Source organism: Carex rostrata, chromosome 17, assembly GCF_964058835.1.
Source record: "Carex rostrata chromosome 17, lpCarRost1.2, whole genome shotgun sequence".
Classification (NCBI taxonomy): Eukaryota; Viridiplantae; Streptophyta; class Magnoliopsida; order Poales; family Cyperaceae; genus Carex; species Carex rostrata.
The window spans coordinates 5,853,714-5,871,830 of NC_135934.1; the positions used below are offsets into that span (position 1 = coordinate 5,853,714).

Sequence of the window (18,117 nt, forward strand, 5' to 3'; positions counted from 1 at the left end):
TATTTAGACTGTAGGAGTCCCCTTTAAGATTTGTGTCAGGTTAAAAGAACGGTGCAGATCCACTAATTGTACTAAACAATATCTTTGTAGTACTCAGATGATACAAATTCTAGAGTTAGAAAGGGAGATATTTGTCTTTTCTCGGCTAAAAAATAATTAAAAAAATTGTGTTTCTATTACTATGTTTTTTATAGAAAAATCATAAAAATGTGCTTAAAATTAAAATAATTATAAAATTAGATTTCATCCTAAAATTTTCTTCAAATACACTTCTAATTTTAGTTTTTGATAAAAAAATATAATATGGCGAGAGTGGGATTTGAACCCACGCCCTTTCGGACCAGAACCTTAATCTGGCGCCTTAGACCAACTCGGCCATCTCACCTCTTGATTATTTCTAGTTCTAGATTTTATAAAATAATATAAGATATATTTACTAATCAAAATAATTACAACATTATCGCATTTTACTAAATAAACTTAATTGCGAGGCATGTATATTTTGATTTCTATCAACAATCATACTCAATTTCTGTGTGCTAGACCCTCATTCTTTCTCAAAAAAAATTTCTGTGTGCCGTTGGAGCTTAAGAGGTCGTTAAATCATGCATTTATAATTATTCACTGTATACAAGTACAATATGGATGATCTGCTGATTTGTTCTGTTCATATTAGATGCATTTTAAGACCATAAAGTGTGAAAGACGAGATAAATAGTTGAATCTCAAAGCTGTCTGTACGAAGAACTTGCTCGTTTTAATTTATTAATATTAAATTGTGTGAGGAAATGATTCAAACGAAATTAAGCTGGAAATCAACATATTGCAAATACCAATAACTTATTTATTAATAATTGGAGGCTATTTTTTCTCGATTTGTGTTTTTATAATGGGATATTGGAGGCATCAAAAAGAAGTGAAATTCGGAGGTAATATTTCTGAACCAAATGTTTTTTTTTTCTTTTAATAAGAAAAAAAAAATTCTCTTGGCAGCCACCGTCAAACGCTAAATTTCAGTCTAATATATATATGGTTTGTACAATTATTTTTAATGATGATAAAATATTGAATGTTTCGTTTTTGTTTTATTCTTTTTTTATAATTGTAGTTCAAGGATAGTCTTCTATCTCGGAACATCTGTCCACGCATTTTGCAGTGATAGCAGTTGAATTTCTCAATTCACTTATCATATTTTCTCACAATTGATCCACATACTCAGTTTGTCAAGCTTAACAGATTTAGCATTACAATACGAATTCGGTTTGTATGTATTTCACATCAAGGCTTTAAATTCAACTAAAATTGTATTGTTGATTTGTTATAATCTTTGTTCTCTATATCATATTTATATTTATAAGAGTAATTTTCTCCAGAGGTCACTAAACTTTGTACCTTGTCACAAATTGGTCACTCAACTTTTCATTTGTCCCAAATTAGTCTCTCTATAACTTTTTCATCCAAAATGCTAACAAAATATGCTCATTCCGTCCATGCTAACAGAATATGCTCGTTCCGTCCAAAATTCTAATGGAATGAGTATATTCCGTCCAAAATACCAACGGAATGAGAATATTTCATTAGCATTTTGGATGAAAAAGTTACATAGTGACTAATTTAGGACAAATGAAAAGTTAAGTGACTTGATTGGAATAAATTAAAGTTGAATAACCAATTCGTAACAAAGTACAAAGTGATCTCTGAAAAAATTACCCTATTTTATAACATGACTATTCTTATTTTAGTGTTCTACTAATTCGAGTTTCATATCCCTGAATATGCATCTGATGCAATAAGAATAGGAGTATTATTCTTACAATAGCGTATCCGAATTAGGAAAAGAAATGTAGAAGATCAGATTTTTTTTTTTTTTTTTTTTAACTTCAAATGTAGAAGATCAGATACGATGAATAACTTTGAGTTGATTCGGCCCTGCATTTATTTAATTTTGAGATGTAGCCAATTTTTTTTAGAGCTTTATTAGGTGCTTTAATTCTCCAGTTGTTTTCTGTAGGCAAGGTAAGAGAGCGAACCCAATGGAAAGCATCCATGGCCCAAATAAGCCCAATAGGTGGATTAATCCATTGTCTTGCTGTTTTGATTCCAACTCCTAGAAAAGAAATTAATACGAAGCCATAGATTTTAAACTTTTGGCCCATAATTGATTTTATCGGGGAAGATTTAATATTTGTTTTCATGTTTAGCAAACCAAATCTGATGGAAATATTGATCAACAATTTATCTAGTAAAATAATGTTTGAACCCACTTATGTTTTTCATCGCCAAACACATCATATAAGCTTTCCATAAAATTGTACTAATTGAGAAACTTGATCTTATTTAAAAACAAAAAACAAAAGTTGATGCGGGCTTAGATCAAGTGGCAGAGGCACGTGTAACACTATATTTCTATATATATAAAAATGATAAAAATATGTTCCAATATAAAATAATTGTGTTATGCTTCAATTAATGCACAAAAGATTTTGTAAATATGCATCTAAAACTATAATTCCATATATACAAAATTAGAAAAATATGCTTCATTTAAAAAATAGTCATAAATTATGTATGCATTTAGTTTACATTTTAAATTGAAAATAGTTTACATTTTAAATTGATAATATATTTATAATTATATAGTTTCATAATTTATTTATATCTCAAAAAATTTAGTTTACATTTTAAATTGATAATACATTTTTTAAACGTTCATTTTAAATTGATAATATATTTTCTAAACCTTCATTTATTTTTAATAGGTTAAATAAAATATAAATAAAAAATATCTTAAATCAATTACTTTAAAACAATAGGATATAAATAAAAAATTTCTTAAATCAATTACTTTAAAACAATAAAATAAAAATAAAAATAATTAATCAATTACTTTAAAAATAATTATGAATTATTTTAAAAAATAGATTAAAAAATAAAAGTTACCCTCTTCCTTTATTCCGGGTTTGGGACCGGCTATGTAAAATAACATAGGCCGAGTTCTAACTTTTTTCTTTTTAGTAATTCTTCTTTAAAATGAATAATTTAAAAACTAATTGAAAAGCTTAGAAATTATAATTTAAAAACTAACCATAAAGATTAAAAGAGGTTAGCAATTTTTACCGACACTACCTATTTAGAATTTTTGGATTCCTCTACCATTTTTCGCTGTCTTCCACACTGTCAAAATCCGAATTAGCCTCGGGACGCGACTCGGTATCGCTTTCTTCAGTGTCGACTACAGATGATGATTCTTGTTGATCTCGATGTTGCTTGCGCTCGTCAGCATCAATGCAATCTTTCAAGCACACAAGTCCCTCAAAAACATGTGCACACAACTTACTACGTTTATCGGAGAGGATCTTGTTCGCCGAACTAAAATAACTTTCGGAAGGAACGGTTGACACGGGTACAGCAAATACATCGCGGGTTATCATCGCCAACGTTGGATAGGCCCTTTGATTCCTCTTCCACCACGCCATGATGTCAACGTTTTCAACTTTTTTGAGCATCGACATATAGCTCAATAACTCGTTTGTGAATGTGTGTGGTTGACTCTCCGACTGAAAATCTGCTGACAATCCACCACTGCTAGTGCTCATGGAAGTGGAACTATTAAAAAATAAAAAAATTAGTGGACAAATAATGTAGATATTATAAATAATAGAGATTAAAAACACATATATATTTATATTCTTACCTAGCGGCGGCACGGGACGAAGACGGGTTTTGGTTGTCACCCATTCTTGAATTGTATAAGTTAAACATCTCATTGAACTTAGAATTCACGTATGCCTCCACCCCGGTTTTGGCTAAATGTAGATTCTCTTTGTACGCTTCAACCATTCTGATCGTGAAATACTTCTTGTATGCCGGGTTAAGGCACCTTGCGACAATGGGCAGGAGGGGTATATCTTTCCAATATTTTAGAATTTTTTTTTCATGGCATCTATGATCGGCGTGACAGATTTATCGTGGGTTTCAGCTTGTTCCAATTCACAATACACCTTGGAGATGCTATAGAGATGTTTGAGCAACTAAAATGACGTCAGTGAGTACGAGCATGATAGTTCGACAGTTGCTGTAAAAAAGGTTCCTATAAAATTTTTAAGCCTTTCTAGTTGTTCCCATTCCCTGCCCGCAGGTGGGTTCCAATGTCATTCCCTCGGGAGTGCTGCTTCTCAAAAACTCCTCTATGACAGCTTTCTAAGGAGGCATCGGCTCAAAAACCTATAGGTAAAGTTCCAACGGGTATCTATATCCCAAGAAACTTTCAACTTACTCAATCCATAGTTGACGCACAGCAACGCAAACCGTTGTTTTCTTTCTTGGTTTGAAACAATGTGGTTGAGAGCATCCTTAAATTTAATTATCAATAGGTTTATGGCTTCTGTTTTCAGGCCCACCTTCACGACGAGGTTAAGTATGTTGCAAGCACATTTTTGGTGAAACATTGCACATTCATAACTGGGTTTAGTGACCGTTTAAAAATATCAATGGAAGTTATATTGTTGCTAGCATTATTGAATGAAATCGAAAAAATCTTGTTATCCATATCCTTCTTAAGGTTGTACTCTTGTAAAACCTCAATAATGGATTTGAAAATTACAATTACAGTGTGCGGGGAATCCAACACTCGAATACTTAATATCCTCTTTTTTTAATACCCATTGATCATCGATCCAATGCCCGGTAACACAATAGTACCCAAGGCCATATTTAACCCATTAAAAATAAATCGGAATTTAAAAAATAAAATCTAACCTTTTTAAAAAATAAATCTAATTACTAAACATATTCAAAAAATAAATCTAAGATATTTTTTTAACCTATTAAAAATAAATCTGAATTTGAAAAATAAAATCTAACCTATTCAAAAATAAATCTAATTACTTAACATATTTAAAAAATAAATATAACCTAATTATTTAACCTATTAAAAATAAATCCGAATTTAAAAAAAATATATATATGCTGTTTCTGTCACACCCCGCGGCCACGGGTCGTAACAGTCCCCCGCCGTAAGCATACAACGCCGTGTATGCTCACAAGGCAATTAACAATTCAAACCAAACAACACGCAATTCAAAACAAGTTTCTAATATAAAAATCAGAGTACACAGTCTGGACAGTAAATAATACAATATAAGTATCTCATCCGGATACCAACCATAAGGCCTACCCTAAAACTATACACCAAAATATCTAGGGTCCTGAGATGGTAAGCTACTATGGCCTACTACTCGCGTGCCTCTCCAGAATCAGTCGCACCAGTACCTGTAAAATAACCGGGAGGGTGGGGGTGAGAATAAATTCTCAGTGCGAATTTGCCACAGTTTAGACTATTGGACTTGCAATCAAACTCTATATTCAACAATGAAACCCAAACCATAACAATGCAAACAGATATATATAATCATAAATAACAGAATGCCAATACTCGACAACAATTAATCAACCTGAAACACAGTTTACGGAATTTCGAAGATGAGTTTCAAAACACAACAGATATTTGGCTTAACTTAATTCATTATGACTGGTAGCAACCACAGATGTTCTTTCGAGCTGAACCGTTATCAACCCCACATCTGTAGGGTTACAGACGCCTACAGATGGCCAACCAAGCTGGACCCTTTATCAGACACCCATCTGCAATTGCTGTTTGGCTTAACCATTTCCTAAGGTCCGGTTACAAGTCACCTATACAGGTCAACTTGACACAAATGTAAACACACGGAATCAAAGTCAGCCATACCGCTCAACCTTGCAATTTCATTCAAATAGAATCACAAACAACAATCAGCCTCGCACAATCATCACAAAACAGGTCAACGAATAGGTCACCGTCACCTTATCCAGCCACCTCAACAGGTCGGTATGGCAAATCCATAACAGGTCAAACGCATAAGTCAGCAGCGTCACCCTATCCAGCCACCTAAACAGGTCGGTCTGGAAAATTCTAACAGGTCAAACGCATAAGTCAGCAGCGTCACCCTATCCAGCCACCTAAACAGGTCGGCCTGGCAAATTCATAAACACAGGTCAACGGGTAGGTCACCGTTACCTTATCCAGCCACCTAAACAGGTCGGCCTGGCAGATTCATTCACATCAAGAACAATTAATAGAACTAATCAAATGATAACCATACCAACATGCCAATTAACCTTAACCGAACAATTCAATCATTCTCATTTATGCAAGAATCAATCTACAGCACGAATTCCAAAATATGCAACAATTAATCATTCAACATGACAAACGAATAAACAGTTTAATTCCTGAAAATAAAGTATCAAACAAGTCCAAGAATCCCGCACCTTATTATGATGAGCGTACCGCTTAAACTATGGATCAGGCGTCTCGAATTGCCTCGTTACGTCTTGCTCGACCGAGCCTACACCTATATCACACGTATTCTAGGTTTAACCTTGGTTCATGATCGAGGAGTCTAATCGAGTGGTACTAGGGCTTTTACATTCCTTAATCAATTCCTATGCTTTGGTACCGATTCTTTTGATTCCTCTTTTCTTATCAAAATCTCACATAACGGTGCACAATTTCATCTAGGCCCTCTAGCCATATACTATTTCACTCTGGTAACCATCAATCACCGTTTCACTACTTTGGTTCTCGGTTCAATTCAATTCACCGTTTGGTTAACCCTAATTTGGTCAAAACCTCAAATTAACCGTTATACGTTCTAAAAATTCCATATCAGGAAGCAACCCTACCGATTACAAGTCAAATTGGTCGGGTTAAACAAATCAAATCACGATTATGCCAACTTTCAATTTTGGCACGAAACCCTAGAAATCATATTTCACAAATCGGAAGAAATCGGGAAAAAGATTGACAAACAAACTAGTAAGGAGTGTAGAGGAACTAGTCCTCGAACAATTCGAACACAAATCTCGAGTTTAAAACGAGAATCCGAGAAATCGAGAAAATTCGAGTTTTCGAAAGAAAGAAGGAGAGAAAGAAATACCAAATAGGAGGGTTCGGAGAGATCCTCGGCTGCTTTCTCGGTTCCAAACTCGATTTCTCGCAACAATCGGGAGTCTGAAAGAAACGGAAACTCACGAGCTCTTTTTCTTCTCTCTTGGACGAAAATCACTTAAAAATGGGGAATGGTGGAAGAGAGAGAGAGAGAAGCTTTGATTTGGATTTTAGGGTTAAAATTACCCTGAATGCGGATGCACCCATCCGCACTGCGGGTGGCTTGACCCGCACTCGGGACTTAGAAAGTTTTCATACCAAATTCAAGAAAATCCGAGCCTAGTGCGGATGAATCCCACCCGCACTGCGGGTCAACTTCATCCGCACTCACTACTTAGCCGATTTCAGGGAAATTCAGTGCAATACAGAAATTCATGAGTGCGGCTGGACCCATCCGCACTGCGGGTCACTCACCCGCACTCAGTACTTAGTCAATTTTGGACCACCACAGAATTGCATGAGTGCGGATGCACCCACCCGCACTGCGGGTCAATCCCATCCGCACTGAGCCTATAAAATTCCAAAATCTCGAAATTTCGACGCGGTTTCGATTCACACTTAACCTACTTATTTAGGGGAACCTTAATTAAGGTTTAAACTTCCATTTTATTAGCACAATTAACTTGATTCTTGTTTCTAATTCATTTGAATTTAATTGAAAAAAATTCGTAACGTAACAGTTTCGGTGACCGGAACAGGCTGTTTTGGCCTTTGCAGAGAAGCTGTATTTTCTGCAAAGGCCGAAACAACCTATTCTAGCCAGGAACAGAAGCCGAAACAGCATATTTTTTTTCTATTTTTTAAAAATAAATCTAATATTTTTAAACTAAATCTCTATTTAAAAATAAATCTAACCTATTCAAAATAAATCTAACATTTTTAAAATAAATCTAACCTATTTAAAAATAAATCTAACATTTAAAATCAAAATAAATCCGAATTTGAAAAATAAAATCTAACCTATTAAAAATAAAATCTAACCTATTTATTTAACCTATTAAAAATAAATCCGAATTTCAAAAATAAAATCTAACATATTCAAAATAAATCTAACTCTTTAAAAATAAATCTAATCTATTTAAAAATAAATCTAACATTTTCAAAAATAAATCTAACCTATTCAAAATAAATCTAACATTTTCAAAAATAAATCTAACCTATTCAAAATAAATCTAACATTTTTAAAATAAAATCTAATGTAACATTTATAAATTTTAACATTCAACAAATTTTAATCTAATAATCTAACCATATTCAAAAATATTTATAACATTGGAAAATTTTTAATTATCTAACCTATTAAAAATAAATCCAATTTGAAAAATAAAATCTAACCTATTCAAAACAAATCTAATCACTTCACATATTCACAAAAATAAATCTAACATCTTTTTTTAACCTAGTAAAAATAAATCTGAATTTCAAAAATAAAATCTAACCTATTCAAAATAAATCTAATTACTTCACATATTCACAAAAATAAATCTAACATCTTTTTTAACCTATTAAAAATTAAATCTAATATATTGAAAACAAATCTAATTACTTCACATATTCACAAAAATAAATCTAACCTATTAAAAATAAATCCGAATTTTAAAAATTAAATCTAATCTATTCAAAACAAATCAAATTACTTCACATATTAAAAAAAAAATCTAACCTATTTTTTTAACCAATTAAAAATAAATCCGAATTTCAAAAATTAAATCTAACATATTCAAAAAATAAATCTAATATTTTTAGCAATACACTAACATTCAATAAATCTAACATTAACTAAATCTAACATTCAAATTTAAATTTTAAATTTCACAACAAAAATAAATATAACATCAAATTTAAATTTTAAATTACTCTACAAAAATAAATCTAACATTCAATTTAAACTACTTGTAACATAAAATAAATCTAACATTCAATATTGCAATCTAACAAAATTCAATCTAACAAAATTTAATCTAGCAAAATTTAATCAAACAAAATTTAATATAACATGAAATAAATGTAACCTTTAATCTCGCGGGATAATCTCGTAGAATACCTTCGTAATTCCGTTTGCGTTTGCGTATTTGTACAATGAATTAAATTAACAACTATATATATTTTTTTAACAATAAAATTAAAATTGGAGAATAATGAAAATATTGAGATTGAGAGAATGTATGAGAGAATAGAGATAAAAATATTGAGAGAGATGTGAAAATTTTGTGAGGGACGGTTTATTTAGAGAATTTTGATTCGAGGGAATGGATTTTAAAAAAAAATTATGGGGGTTCGGCCACGGGTAAACGGGCACGGGTTCAGGTTCATGGGTACGGGTTTGATCCATTGGAGGGAAGAATTAAAAAAAAAAGGATCCTGGTAGACGGGTAAAGGGGCATGGGTATGGGTTTGCCCCCGTTGAAGGGAAAAAATTCAAAAAAAAAGGGATCCGGATATTGCGGGTACGGGTATATGGGTTCATGGGCACGGGTACGGGTAAGGGTACAACGGGCACAGGTTCACAGACTGGTCCGGCGGGCACGTGTTCAATTTGGTCCGGGTTAACCCGAGTTTTTTCCAAAAAAATCGCGATCAGTCCGTTTCATACCCGTACTTGTGTATACTCATGCTCGGGCATGGGTGGACAGGTCCGGATTGAGCCCCCGCGGATTTTGTCAAAACACTACTTATAGTCACGACTCATGATATGATTTCGAGCTTTACCCTGCTCATTCCGCCTCAGTTCATTTACATCTCTAGTAGGGAGCATAGGTAAAATCTGCCAAAATTTTTATTAATGTCCTTCCAGAAAAATAAATAACAAATATGTTCTGCGAGCTGATTTTTTTTTTTTTAAATGTCGTAATTGCCAACGTTAGGGCAGTCAATTTTTTTTCTTTAAAGATGTTTATCAAATCGCCTCCACAGTGGGACAGTTTGCTATATAATAATAATAATAATAATAATTGTCTTAGCTCTCGTTGATCATTTATATTTTTTTAAGTTGATTATGTTTCATACAGTTCTCTATGTAATGTACATAATTTCTCCATGATTACAATCTAAATGAGGATAGGTGTCATATAATATACAGATTAGATGAAAATATTAACATCTCTAAAAAAAAATAAAAAATAAAAATGACCACCCCTGGAGTGGGAAAAATGGCACGGTACGTGTATCGGTTACGTGTCATGACTTGCATGTCCTGTGCTGTGACCATTCGCGTGTCATGACCATCTTTAGAAAATTTGGCATGACACATCATGTAGTCACATGAGTCACATGTAATTAGGACCATTATATCTTGACCAAATGGTGAATTTTGAATAAACTAATATAAATTATATATGATGAAATTGTCATGCGAGTCACGCTTGGTCACGGCACGTTTAGGCGCGGCGTGACTTACGTGGAGTGACCATCCATTGATATTTTAGTCACAGTACGGCATGTGAAAAATTAACTTGATCACGGCACAATACAGTACAAGACCAAAGTCACGACGTGTTAGTCACAACACAGCAAGACAACACGTTTTTTCCACTCTAACCGCTCCAACATAGAGCAGTTAGAGTAATTTAAAAAAAAAAAAAAATCAGTCCGGAAGACATATTTGCTATTTTTTTTTAAGGACATTAATAAAAATTTCGGGAGAATCTGTATCCTTCCAGATACCGTAAAGATAATCTTTACGATTGTCAGATTTGCATAGTTCTTTTAACTTTGCGTGAATTTCAAAGCACAAATAATACTAGTTCTCTGCGTCATTCTGAATAGACACTGTTTTGGAAGTAATCCAAAATCATAAAACGGTAGACTCCACTAGGGCTGGCAAAAAAATTCGAGGTTCGTGATTTGATTCGGGTTTGATTCAAGTTTAATTTGATTCGAAATGAGTTCGAATTGAAACGAACCAAATCAGGTTCGGTTCGGAATTAATTCAAACCAAACTCAAACCTAGCCTGGTTCGATCGAAATAGGTTCGTGATTTTTTTTGTAGTTCGAATCTCATAAAATCACCGGCCATCCATTTACCTGATCAAATTAAAATCTAAGATAGAGAGTCATAATTTAATTTAGCCGACACTCCCTCACTCTCAAATCTCAATAACCTAGTTCTCTCTTCATCTCTCCCTAACTCACTCTCCCTCTAGTTCTAAAATCTAGCCGACGCTCTTGGTGACTGGCTGTCTCTCCGAATGTCACTCCTCTCTCCGGCCTAGATGACTGTCTCTCCTCTCTCTTCGGTCGTCTCTCATAGTTCATACCAGGAAAGCCGTCTCTGATTTATTTTTTCATGAATAATTTTTCAACTTAAAAACACTCATTTCATAGTTCATACCGGTAAAAGGAAGCCATGTGAATTTTGTCTGGCGAGAAAAAATTAATGTATAAACTACCGGTATAACTAAGGCTGCTAAAAAATAATTTAGTTCGTGATTCGATTCGGATTCAATTCGAAAAATGTGTAGTTCGCAATTAATTTGATTCGAAATGGATTCGATTCGAAACGAATCAAATCAAGTTCAATTCAGTTCAGTTCGTTGCCACCCCTAGACTCCACCATCCAATACCTCCACCATCCAATACCTTATGCGGATGACTATTATCATTTATTTATTTTTGCCACAGTGCCCCTACGCTTAGGGAAGATATTATGAATTCCCAATAGAAAAAAGTAGATTCATATCAAATAGTGAATAGGTTTTTTGGAATGTAGCCACACTGCCACAGCCGACTATTTGTCCTCTTTCTAAAGTCGTACAATTATCAAGCTACGCAGGCCACAGCAACATTTTTTTTTTTTTTTTTTTGAGAAAAGTCCTTAGGCAACATCAACAGTAACAGCAAGCAGCAACAACACCAACGGAGCTAGAAAAAATAGCTGTGAGAAAGCGACTGAAAATTGAATGCTTTCATGCTCTAAGAGGAGTAATAAGTGGGTTTAATTGATTTCAGGCTTGCATGCAGAGGATAATAAAAGCCTTTTCTTTTATGAAACACAGTAATAAAGATGAGAGGTGAATAAATGCATCTGGATTTTATTGCTTATAAATCTATAACGGATTTAAATCAGCTGAATTCCGAATGCATAAACAGTATATCTGAAATTTCTATAATTTCGAATTCAAGCGTTCAACTTTTTCTGTGTACGTATTTCAAAACAGTTCAGCAGTTGGATTTGAAATTTCAGAGATTTCAGCTGATTTGAATCCATCTATAACTACAGCTTACCATGATGAAATTAATTTGGTTCTCACTTCTCAGTATCCAACAGTGATAGGTATATCTTATATTGCATGTCACTATCGTTAAGAAGTTAATTTATGGCCAAAAATTAAATGCACACATAATTAGATCTAGATAAAGCCTACCTTAGTTAACTCTGTTATTAGAGAATCTACATCGGATTTTTTATTTTAATTTCTAATACAACATGACGTGACATACTGACATTTATTGTTATTTCTGAGATGTATGAGAATTTATTAATTAAGTTTAATTTTTGAAATAAACTACTTTTTAATTGGAAAAAAAATATTGATTTTCATTTTATGAGTTTTAATTAGTGGTCTAAATAGTTAGCTATAGTTACAATATAGTTGTACTATAGCTTTTTTTTAACTATAAAAATTACGCTGTGAGATAAAAATTCGCTAATTCAACTACGGCCGCTATAATTGTAATAGCTTACCACTATTACCACTACACGCTGTGTGCTATTGCTAACCGCTATGCTACATGGGCTTCATTTTTATTTAGTTTTTGTAATTTGCATGAGTTTCTGTGCTTAAGTTCCTATTTGTGATGCTACATGGTCCGCTATGCTAGATATGCTAAATCGAACTCTGTATTTATGTTCCTATTTACGATATAGTCTCCTCTTTTATATCGAAAAATATTTAAATATTAATTATTCCTTTCTTTGCTCTTTGTCTAGTATTCACTTGTAAAATTATTGCCCTTCATTTTAATTGAAAGCTGATTTTGATTGTTGTAATATGTAAAAGAATCAAATGGGTACTAACTTTATTTCACTTGTAAAATTAATCACTCTTTGTTAATTATAATATGTAATACAAGTTATGAACTATTAAAGAATACTATCTTGTACATTTTTTTTTATCTTATTTGCATGATTAAAAAAAGTATATATTTAAATTAGTGGTTACTCTAATTTTCTTAATGTTGATAATATTAATAATTAGTATAATATAGAACATAAATTAAAAAAAATATATACATGATAGCTTTTTTTTAACCTGTCGCGATAACGCGATAACTTTTAGTCTCTCCGCGACAACGCGATAATCACTATTAAGAACCTTGATTTTAATTGCTAAATTTACATTATACTCTCAATTTTAATTTTTAGTCCATCGCGACAATTTCTAATTAATTTTAGAAATGAAGATGTTCTAAGATAAATTTTATTATTTTTTATAACAAGAAACCAAATTTTTAGAGATAGCAGCGGAAAATAAACCATCCGAAATCATAATTAAACATTTTTCACAAAATCAAAATAAAGGGCTATGATCAAGTACACCTATTTATTTTGAGAACGTTCCATCAGGTTCCTTATCGGATCTTTTCCTGTATGGGCAGATGATCCAAGATCCGATTCCTACCTACGAAATACCAATCAAAAAATACATCAGATTCGTTAATAATTGTAAAATTAGAAACACTGATAAGTAAACTGCCTTCTATTTGCTAAGCAATCTTCCCATGTTGCTATTTCCTTCCGGTCTGTGTAGCGGTCCTATGGGCATCGAATCAAATTTGGTCCGACTTGAAGTCGAGTCCGTCCAATCTGCATAATGATGTTTGTTAATTTAATACGCACGAATCTCGAAATTTATTCACGTATCTTTATGAATCGGACCGCTTTAAATGGATATTGGACGAATTTGGTCATCTGCGCATCGTACCACTCCCAATTAATTTTCTTTGCTTCGTCAAGAAGTAGCGGTCATTTGTAGGTCAAAAGCTCGTCAAAGAGTCTCATTTACTGGCTTATCTTTGAACATCCTCTTTCCCTCCATTTAGCAGTACTGGAAACACACTTCACTTCAAAGGAATATCCCCGTTAAGGTACTGGAGGGGAAACAAAAGGGAGGGTAAAAGTAGCCTCATTTAATTACACTGCCACAACCCACTTACTACTCTACCCTGTTAAAAGCACCTCGCCATTTGCCATCCATCCTCTCATCCCTTCTCCTCCTCTATCTTCTCTTCGTTTCCCAATTAATGGCGGAGACGGATAAACCTCTCCCCTGTTTCCTGTTACTGGTAACCTTCTCCTCTCTATTTCTCTCAGCATGTAGCCGACAAATCTCTCATAAAACCGCCACACTTGATATCTCCGCTTCCATTTCCCAAGCGCAAAGCGCTCTTTCATACAACCCAGACAAAGCTCCACCACTCGATCAATCACTAGCCGGTGTCGGTGCCGGTACCACCGGCACAGACAAATTCACTCTAGATCTACATTCCCGGGATTTTCTCCCCTTCTCAACCCACCACCACCGTCCCAATGACTACCGGTCACTTACCCTTTCACGCATGAACCGGGACGCCAATAGAGTATCGGCCATTGCTTCGCGAGTTACTCTGGCCATTGATGGTGTAAAGAGGTCAGATCTAAAGCCCATGGCCGAGGGGGAGATGCTATCCACAATGGAAGAAGCAATCCAGGGCCCCATTGTCTCTGGCACTAGCCAAGGGAGCGGCGAGTACTTCTCACGAGTCGGGATCGGTAACCCGGCTAAATCACTTTACATGGTACTAGACACTGGAAGTGACGTCACCTGGGTCCAATGCGAACCATGCGCTGACTGCTACCAGCAGACTGACCCGTTGTTCGACCCATCTGAATCTTCATCCTACACGACTCTCTCGTGTGACTCGTCGAAATGCCACTCACTTGACGTGTCGGCGTGCCGTAACTCCACATCATCATGCCTCTACCAGGTCTCTTACGGAGATGGGTCCTACACGGTCGGTGATTTTGCCAGCGAGACAATTACTCTTGGCAACTCCCAGCCAGTACCCAATGTCGCAATTGGATGTGGGCACGACAATGAGGGGCTTTTTGTTGGTGCTGCCGGGTTGTTAGCCATGGGCGGCGGCCCACTCTCCTTTCCCTCTCAGGTCTCAGCTAAATCTTTTTCCTACTGCCTCGTAGACCGAGATTCCCAGTCAGCTTCTACTCTTGAGCTGAGCTCAAACGGAGACGAGGCCTCTGACGTCACGGCCCCACTGCTCAGAAACGAAAAGCTACAAACCTTCTACTATGTCGGTATGTCCGGTATCAGTGTCGGAGGTGAACTGCTCTCCATTCCTGAATCTACTTTTTCCATGGATGAGACGGGCAATGGTGGCGTCATTGTCGATTCCGGTACAGCTGTGACACGGTTGCAAACTGAGGCTTACAATGCACTTCGTGATGCTTTCGCCGCTGGTACGAGATCTCTGCCTCATGCCGATGGGTTCTCACTTTTCGACACTTGCTACGACCTGTCGGGCCGAACAAGTGTCGAGGTGCCAACCGTGGCGTTCCATTTCGGGCGCGGCAATGAGCTGAAACTACCGGCTAAGAATTACCTGATTCCGGTTGATTCAGCCGGTACGTACTGCCTGGCCTTCGCACCGACGTCGGCTCCACTGTCGATCATCGGTAATGTACAGCAGCAGGGGACGCGTGTCAGTTTTGATGTGGGTAGGTCATTGGTGGGGTTCAGCCCAAATAAGTGCTAGTGGGGCCGGGTCGGCAGGAGGGGCGAGGGCTTTGATAACAAAGACAAGGCCAGCCTGTCATTTAATATTTTTTTGTTTTAATTTATGAAAAATGTTTTACTAAAAAATTGAAAAAAAAAATGAAAGGAAAGAAAAGGTGGCCTGTGTCACTGTGTGCTGTGTGCTTTTTTGTTTGGATCTTTTTTTACCGTGGTACTTTTGGGTCAATGATTTAAATGCGAGGCGAGAAATTTGTTGGGGAATAATAATTGAGGGATGTTGGCAGATAGTCTAGGTTGGTGTTATTTCTATTTTTTTTTTCTGGAACGTGGGGCCCATGGGTAATATTTGAAGCGGTGGGTGGTTTTAATTCGGAAAAAGAAGGGCAACGGTTACCGGGAGCACGGGTTTTTACGAAAATGAAGTTTTGATAGATTTGAGGGGTGTTGTTGGGATGTGCGTCCAGTGACGTCGGTCCGATGGGGATCTTTGAAAGGTGAAATTGTGTGAAGGCAAATAGTAATTAAGTGGGGGACCTGTTTGGCTAGATATGGTTTTGAATAGTTTTGCATTGTAAGATATTTTTGCTTAAGAGTTAAGACTTAAGATGTATGATATTTATATGATTTCTAATTTATTGTTGGATTACCGCTGTTGTTTATAGTATTTTATTTTATTTTAAATAAAATATTGTTGGATTACTCGTTCGAACTGTGGACATGAGATTGAGATTGTATAGAGCTACTGCACGGTAGACCTACATTTCATGGCATGAGAAGGTTGCATGGGAATAGCCACATAGAATCCGCTCTCTTTTTCTTTTGGTAAATGGTAATTTAATGTTGACATGAAGGTTTAGCGGTATTGAATGATAATTAGGGAGCCTAAATGCATACTTTAGGCGACAAATCTATGCGTTAATCCGGACAGAAGTGCGGAGCAAGAAGCACATGGTAGGCCCATGGCAATGACTGAAGTCACTGAACCTCAGCCAGTGTTTGTATGTTCTCCATTACTTGAAGATGCTTATGTAACATTTCACCCTCCATTCTTGAACAGACGTCCTAAATTAGTGCTGTTTGGGGGTCGGGAAACTTCCAGTGATCTGTTGGATTGGAGAGGAGTAGAGAAAGGGAGATACTTGATAAAGTTGTCAAATCGACCGTTCCGTGAAACCGTGACCTGCACCTCAGCATAAGGGAAGGGAGGAGGGGAGCCCACACCACGTGAGCAGTTCTGCTCTTCTTTCTCTTTTCGTCTTGACCGGCACTATTATATGACTAATAACTACCAAACAAAGGAGGAATAATTTTTTAGACTCGTCATCAGGATTAAAATGTTCTAGTCATAACATTTCGTCATTCGTACATTGAATTTTTTTTCTCATGAAAAATTCAATTGCAAGTTAAAGAGTTTGAAAAGAAAATTATATTAAGCATGGGACCTATGCTCTGGGAAGAAAATTCACTTGTTTCCACTGAATGATGGTTTCAACGAAGACTATGTTAGAATCAAAATTAAGATAAACAGATAACCAGCACATTTTAGCCAAACCAAGATATATGTTTTAGGGTCTATTCGGCCGTTTACTATGCGCGTGGGAGAAAAAAAAATTATTCAGACTTCGCAGAAATCAATCCACGTGCACAATATTTTGACCATTCAAGAATTTTCATTCCTGTTCTCTTTAGATGGCGAACAGGTAATTAGAGATGTCAATTGACAACCGGCTTTCTTGAGACTTGAGAGCAACATATTTAATGATAAGTGCAGAATGCTGCATTGTTTTTTCGCTGAGTTCAGTATCAATTTCTTTTAGAAACATGTTATATGCGATGAAAAATCTAAGATCACTGGATTGGAGTATTGAGTTTTGAATTTACATTATTGCTTTTGTAATGCATTATTATATCACACAAACATGCCTGAAAAGGATGTTACTTTTTTATTTATTTTTTATGTATAGGTTATAATTAGTAGAGATAGGAAAATCCATGTCCATGGTGTTCATTGATTGTCTCATATTGTGATATTGCTTTATTAGTAGCTAGTGGATCATGTTGTTTTTTTTAGAGGTTTCGTGGAACTTGTTTATTATAAATTGAGGTAGCATTATAAATTGAGAGCTACCTCCTCTAGGACAATAAATCTTTTTTTTTTATTATTATAGTATGTATGTAACTCATACACTTTTTTCTGTTTCTAGCAGAGTTTGAACCCACGTTTTTCCGTAGAAGAGTGGGGTGTCCTGACCAGCTGCACTAGACAACAGTGACAACAATAAATCGAGAGAGAGCGAAGGGGAGAGAAGGTGAATTTTGTGTATAAACTTAGCGATTTTATTCAGCTCTAAATTAAAGTGTGGAGGTAAAATCTCCTGAGTATCTCATTTTATT

The 18,117-nt window shown here is 35.2% G+C and overlaps 1 protein-coding gene and 1 non-coding gene across 2 annotated transcripts; one reads left to right on the top strand and one right to left on the bottom strand.

The window, feature by feature from the left end:
• Positions 1–304: 304 nt before the first annotated feature.
• Positions 305–385, bottom strand: TRNAL-AAG (transfer RNA leucine (anticodon AAG)). Its single transcript has one exon. It is a non-coding gene; the product is annotated as a tRNA-Leu (tRNA).
• A 13,774-nt stretch (positions 386–14,159) lies between these two features.
• Positions 14,160–16,369, top strand: LOC144568368 (protein ASPARTIC PROTEASE IN GUARD CELL 1-like). The gene has a single exon (XM_078318697.1). The coding sequence runs from the start codon at positions 14,234–14,236 to the stop codon at positions 15,740–15,742; it is 1,509 nt and encodes a 502-aa protein (XP_078174823.1). The 5' UTR covers positions 14,160–14,233; the 3' UTR covers positions 15,743–16,369.
• The last annotated feature ends 1,748 nt before the right edge of the window (positions 16,370–18,117 follow it).

Bases quoted from the DNA above. Each gene is read 5' to 3' on its own strand.
- LOC144568368 (XM_078318697.1), top strand. From the start codon at position 14,234: ATGGCGGAGACGGATAAACCTCTCCCCTGTTTCCTGTTACTGGTAACC.